This window comes from Cryptomeria japonica, chromosome 7 (assembly GCF_030272615.1).
Source record: "Cryptomeria japonica chromosome 7, Sugi_1.0, whole genome shotgun sequence".
NCBI lineage: Eukaryota > Viridiplantae > Streptophyta > Pinopsida > Cupressales > Cupressaceae > Cryptomeria > Cryptomeria japonica.
The window spans coordinates 101,115,765-101,122,836 of record NC_081411.1 but is presented as its reverse complement, the minus strand read 5'-3'; the positions used below and the strand labels follow the sequence as shown (position 1 = coordinate 101,122,836).

At 31.7% G+C, this 7,072-nt stretch overlaps 1 protein-coding gene across 1 annotated transcript; it reads right to left on the bottom strand.

Moving 5' to 3' along the window:
• Positions 1-2,004: 2,004 nt before the first annotated feature.
• On the bottom strand, positions 2,005-3,408 carry LOC131073439 (putative anthocyanidin reductase). The gene is made up of 5 exons (XM_059208266.1): positions 3,279-3,408; positions 2,971-3,180; positions 2,567-2,830; positions 2,247-2,451; positions 2,005-2,152 (listed from the first exon to the last, which is right to left on the bottom strand). Exons 1-5 carry the CDS (start codon positions 3,406-3,408, stop codon positions 2,005-2,007), a joined length of 957 nt encoding a protein of 318 aa, XP_059064249.1.
• Positions 3,409-7,072: the final 3,664 nt, after the last annotated feature.

Genomic DNA, 7,072 nt, shown 5'->3' with positions numbered 1-7,072 from the left:
ATCTTGTTATTTTAGATTGAGAAGATGCTATGTCTGGGGGGCTACTACCTTGTAATATTTAGTGTCATCTTCTCTCTTTAATGTCTTTATTTAAATGTTTCTTACATTAAGTCCTTTTAGGATTAGAATTCAAGTCCTATGAGTATAAATTTGACAACTGAGCACAAATCTATAATCAATGAGTTATCTTTAAATTTACTTCATTATTTAAATAAACATGACCAAGTTTTATATGTACCTTTATGCTGAAGGCATGCATTAACATCAATCAAGAAATATTAAGCTTTGCATAAGATTTCAAAGAAAAGGGTTTCATATCAAAGTTATGATTTATTACTTCAAGCATTTCTATTAGGGTTTATAAGTTGTTGTTTTTTAGGATAGGCTCTATTTTCACCAAATATTGTTGTAGTGGAGGTAGAAATACAAATATGGGGTTTGACTCAGGAAAACCAATACATAACACAATATTTTTCCCTCTTTCCATGTGGGGAGGTATAGATCTATCTAGAATGGAGGCTAGAAAATTGTCAACAAGAATTAGAGAGACAGTTCAAGAATTTGAAAAAATAGAAACCCATAGACTAAATTGTTGTGATCTAGTATATTGAACTTTTTGTCTAACTCTCAAGGAGCTAAATCTATACAACCCTCTAATAAAAAAATTGGAAACTTCTACTAATGTTGACAACCTAATAATAGAGCATCCTTCTCCCATATTTGGAATATTCTACTCTAGATTATAGCTAGAGGTTGCTCTCTATATCTCTACTAGTGTGCTGATTTGTAATGAACATGGTCCAATAGTCGTTATAGCAATCGTGTTCATAATATCTAATCTTACCACAACTTTATACTATATATTATAAATAAATAGTTCACTTGCAAATAAAAAAATAACCAAATGTTGGTCAAAATAAACCTGTAAATGTTATGTAAAATGTACAAATATAGATTCATTAACAAGCAAAATAAATAGTTTTTTTGTTTGAAATAGAATATCATAACTTTTGAATATAAGTGTGTCATTTAAAAAATAAGACGCCCATTTAATAAAATAAGATACTTGCTTAAGCAAGTATTGTTGTCGTAGTGGAAAAATAGTATTCCTATGTATACAACTATTGGGGTAGCAATGTATATTCATTGGAGTATTTCATATTAATAATTTGGCCTATCACAAACATAAAAGGTGAGCACCAAAAATACCTTGTATCTTTTGCTTGAAATAAGAAGGATTTTCAACAAATTTTAGTGTTCACCTATTGGTACATTTGTGTTGGATATAAGTTGTAATTTATATAACAATGTATTTTTTCTATAACATCAAACATTTTTTTTTGTTCAACTATTGATCCATTTATGTTGGATTTACAAGTTAGAGATAACAAATATTTATGGTTACTAATATGTATTTGGTCCATTTATGTTGCATATAAGTTATACTCTAAATAAAAATATGATAATTTTCTAACAAGAAATGATATATATTTTTTCAATTACTAGGTATTTTTAGATTAAGTTTTGGTTGAATCTTTAAAAAGTCATGCCTTCAAACCTTAGTTGTAGATAGTTAAATGTCCTTTTTACATTTCTAAAAAAAATGAAGGTCTTACGATATTCCATGTGATAGTTACATGTTGACGAAGTTAGCCCTAACGACTACAATACAACAAATTTCCTTGCAAATTCAAATGTAGCATTTTTGATAGAGCATAAATATCAATTAAAAGATTATATGCAAAGTTTCATGTATGCTTAATTAAACAAACAAATAATTTTTCAAAACTTGCATATCAATTTATATTAGATTTTAAGTTCAAATGTCTGAATTTACAAGACTTTATCAATTTTCTTAAAATCTTTGAAAACCAACACCGTAGACTACCCCAAGTGCTACATACAATTAAAACTTATATACAATAGTACATATAAATATTTACATGCAGTTAAAAAATCTCTAATTAAATTGATTTGAATCTAATAAATAATCTATATTTTAAATTACAACTTCAAAATTCCTTTTTGAATGGCACAATCTATGGTCTCTTTAAAAGCTTCTTCCAAATCATATTTGTATGTGAAGCCCATGTCCAACAATTTCTTTGAAGAAACTGATACATATTGTGTGACCGAGTCTTCTTCATCAAACCTGAAAGACAAACGAAAACTAAAAATAAATCTGACAGCTAAATAGTTGCACTAGACCAAGACAACCTTCAAGAATGAATTGAAAATTTACTTACTTGAGGGAAAGATTTAATTGTTTAGCGACACACTTTTTGAGAGAGTTAAGGCTCCTAGAATCAGTGCAGCAAATATGGCGGCCTTGTGCAGTAGGATGCTCCATCAAAAATATGTGGGCATTACAGATGTCATCAATATGAACTATGCCTATAGATCCCGTAAGGAATTGAGCAAACTTAAAGGCTTTATAATACATATCATTTTCTGCAAAACGATGCAACAGGAAAAGTATATATAATCATGAATGTGTTGTATGATAAACATATAGAAAAAATATTGTTTTGAAGGCTGTTTGAAGTAACATATAGACATTTCATACCTCCAATTAGGGCTAGTATTGTTTGGGAAGACGTAAAAGCAGGCGTACTTGTAAGCCAAGGCCCAACGACAGTAGGCGGTAGGATGGTCACCAGGTCAAGCTTGTTATGAGCACCATATTTAAGAGCCTCTTGTTCTGCTAAAGTCTTGGCAGCCATATACCATGCCAGTCTATTTGTTTGAGATTTGAGGAAATTTAGAGGGCTCCAACATGATTCATCACGGAATGAAGAGCACAATTCTCCCTTCTCATCCAGCGGGCAGGCTGTCGCAATAGAAGAAGTGAAAACCACTCGTCTAACAGATTTAGCTCTTGTGCAGGCTCATAACATTCAGTACTCCATTTACAGCGGTAACAACAAAATCTTCCTGTAGCCCACTAGTTTATATCTTTAGCAAATAAACAGTATCCCAACTTATGGTTTGAAATAAATAAATCAGTAATTACCAGAGTGTTTTCTTGAGCACCCATGGGACCCGCTACATGAAAAACTCCTTGACAGCCCTCCACTGCAGAATCGAAGCTGCCCTCTTCTAAGAGATCCGCTTGGAAGAGCTTAAGCCTCTCTTGAGCCCCTGCCAGAGCCATCAAAGGCCCACATTTCGTCCTATCTCCTGCAGTTTTCAGTTAAACCAATACATTTAACTAAGTCCAGTCTTGATTTATAGCTGTAGATGGTATATATGTACGTGTTAAGAAAGGATCAAAATACCTGGGTCTCTGAGAGTGGCGTGTACTGTATAACCACCCTGAAGAAGATTCTTGACAAGCCATGATCCAATGTAACCCCCTCCTCCTGTAACACACACAACCCTTACACCATTCATACCCTCGCTCCCCATGGTAAGAATGTTTGTCCTTAGAAATTTAATAAACCTCTCCAGAACTCTATATTGAGTTTTCTTAGGCGGATGATTTGCCAGCAGTCAGCGCCATTCAGTTTCAAAGAGGGCCCCTTTTTAATTTGTATATTTGGGAAGACACGGAGCTGATATGAACGTATCTTGTCGTGTGCTTAATGTGTTTAGACTGTTGAAAGTGACCTAAACGCATCTGCCGTAAGATATTATTTGAGTATTGTTCAAGGCAAAAATATTATTCTATCTAATTTTTGTTTGGAGAATCTTTTGCCCTTGTATGCCCTTCTCAGTGATTTGGTTTAACTTCTCCTTCTTATAATGTAAAATAACTTTTTGTTAAACTCTTTATAAGAGAAATATAAAAAAGAGACGACAATAATTTGATTGATTAATGATGGAACATTTATAATGAAAATTTTTAAAAATTTATATTTACTAATTTATATTTCATATTGATATAATATAATATTTAAAATTGTATATTTATACTAACATTAAAATTGATATCTTATATATATGAAAACTAAGTCAATGTAAAATTAATAAATATGGTGTAACCAAGTTTTAGGTATGTCATTTATGTATATAATGTTTGTCTGCAAAACTCAAGAAAGATAATTAACACTCGATCTTAGTAGTGGTTGATGTGAAGAACAAAGTTGGTAACTTGCAATAGAGAAAGAAGACATATTTAATGACCTTTTGCAGCAACCAAGTTTAGATTAACATGAGAAAAATCTTGACATATTTGGGACTAGTCAAAGGATAAAAAAAATAGCAATATCACCAAGGACAAAAGATAATTTTTTCATTTTTTTATATTATAGATGGCTTGTGAAAGGAATACATTTTATTTCAAAAGTAGATCTATTGATGGAATGGAAGAAGGCAATACCTAGGAGGAGAGGATGAACCAATTGATTGAGAGTTTCTAGAGTGATGGTGAATTTTGTATAGTGAACAGATGTGAATCGTCAAATTTTTATTTATTTTAAATTAAGTATGCAAGATTGTTTTGTTGGAAAGTTATATATAAAATTCAAAATCAAATCTATTCCATCAAATTTGATCTTACAATGTTAGGAATTTGCATTTAGAAAGGCTTGATCCTTTGTGGACTCCTTTAGAACCATTCAATTTCATTAATAGACAAGGGTTCTCATGAAAACACAAAATTTTCAAAAAGTAACATAAATCTATCTTTAAGCCCCTTTCATGACTCTACACAATGTGCCAAGGTCTGACAATCATCTAATCTCATCCTATTTCATGGATGGACACATAGAAAAATATACTAACACATTTTTAACAAACTACTATAATGAAAAAGTTAGGCCCATTGCAAGGTTGCATTAATCAATTAGAATACATTTTCAACATATGAGAGTTACTTTAAGCATGATCTATATTCGCTTTTCACAATGTAAAATATTACAACAAAATTGAGTAAGAAAAATAGTCCAAAATCTCCACAGAATCATTTGATTAATGGTGAATTAGTGAATGCGACTTATCCTCAAATAACAAAATACATGAAATTAGAAAAAGATCCTATTATATTAAAGTTTATTTCAAAACAAAACAAAACTAAAATATAATTTTTTTCAAAATTTATTGAGTATTAATTTTCTCATCTTGAACTAATATTTGATAGACATAGCATTACATAATTAAGTCTACAATTATTTAATGTTATAACTTGGAAAAATTTAATATCTTTAATATTAATGATTTCAATATCTATGGTATAGAGTGCAGACTATTCAATCATAATACTATATAGTTTTACAATTATATAATTTTGGTTAATTCTTACAATTGTAAAAGACGGGGATATCACAAGCAGTGAAACAACTAGAAAACCTAAAAAAGACTAGAACATTTTTTGGCAAATAAGAAGTTCTTGACCAAAGTCGCGAACCAACAAGAGACAACTAAATCATCTAATACAAAACTTGTAGCTTTTCAACAAGACCCAAAAACCAAAACCAAGAGATACCTTGTGTAGGAAATAAAATTACCAATTAACATGATGATATCTTGAAAACAAGAACTAAATTTACCTTGGAAAGAAGGAACACTTCCAAGGAATGGGTACAAAGAAAAAAGTGTTTTGAAAGGGACCCTTAAGCCTTCTACAACTATAAGTTGGGACAAAAGGAGAAACAAAATAAACCCACCACTATGAAGGGAGAAGTGTTGGAAATTGCTACTGCTAGGATATGTTTTTGTCATTGATGTCAACATATTTCTACTTCGGTGATTGCGGATTGGTTCATTGTGATCTTGGTTTGGTGTATGGAGTATTTATAGTATCACTATATTCTTCTGTATTGGTTTTAGTGATTTGGTAAGCTTAATTGATCATATCATATGATCTGATTTTGCAGTTTGTTTTTTCGATCAGTGCTTTACAAAGTTTAGTATTTTCTCTAGTATATTCCGATGTGATCAGATCTTGTGCTAAGTATTTGGGTTAGTTTTTGGGATGTTCTGCTATATCTTTATTTTAGATAGTTCGTGATTTGGTGCTCCACAAGTTATCTTTCTTCATGACAGTTGTTGTCGTTTGAGTGTTTCTAAGTTTCAGATGTTGTCAGATGAAGATTTGATAAGTGGTGTTGGTGCAACTATTACTGATGCTTCTAACGTTCTTGCTAGTGTTTCCTAAGTATTTTCTATTCATTTTGATGATCCTCATTGATCGTTGTGTGAGTTCTTGGTGATTTTGTTGAACCGGTGATGTTCTTTGTGTTATGCTATTTTTTGTGGTGGTGTAGTGTGTTGCAGTTGATCTTGGTGTGATTTTCGGTGTGTTACTTGTTTGTAGATTTGATTTAGGTCCATGTTATGTCATGTATACCATTATATTGGTCTGATGGTCTATATTTATATTGTGTGATGTAAATTTGTAATTGTGAGTTGAGGGTTTAGCCGACCTTGTTATCGAGGTTGATCAATTGTATAAATAGGTGATATTATCATGTAATTTAGGTATCGAGGTTGTGTCTACATTATTAGAGAGTGGTGTATGTGCAAACAAGGGTTCATCTTTCATTGTAGTGCATTGAGGAGAGATTGTGTTGCAAAGCAGACAATTATTCTTAACCAGAACTGTCATTAGGCATTTGGAGATGCTATTATTGCACTTCATTCCTTCATGATTGTAGTCTAAATCTTGTTGTAAGTTAGTGAGACTTCCTTGAGGCTTGTAGCCTTCTGAGTCAATATATTTTGACCAGTGAGCTCTAGGCAATGTGCCTAGATGCATGTGAATTCCCTATTGTAATATTTTCACATACTGCTGCAGAGTATCATCTTATTGTGGGTAGGTTCCTACTGTGGTTTTTCCCTTAACTGGGTTTTCCATGCCAAAATCTTAGTGTTGTGTGTTGCGCTATCAATTCATTTATCTTTTCTATTGTTGTAGTTTATTAGATCTATTTTTGCAATCAAGTTTGTAGATTTGGTGAAAACTGATTCACCCCCCTCTCAATTTTCCTCCACTGTTGTTGCTAACAATTGCTATCAGAGCTAGAACCTCCAGAAGAAGCTTAACCACTTGAGGAGATTCAAGATGGCAACTAAGACTATAAGTGTTATCTTTAAGAAAGAGAGTTTAATATTTGATGGTAGGAACTATGCT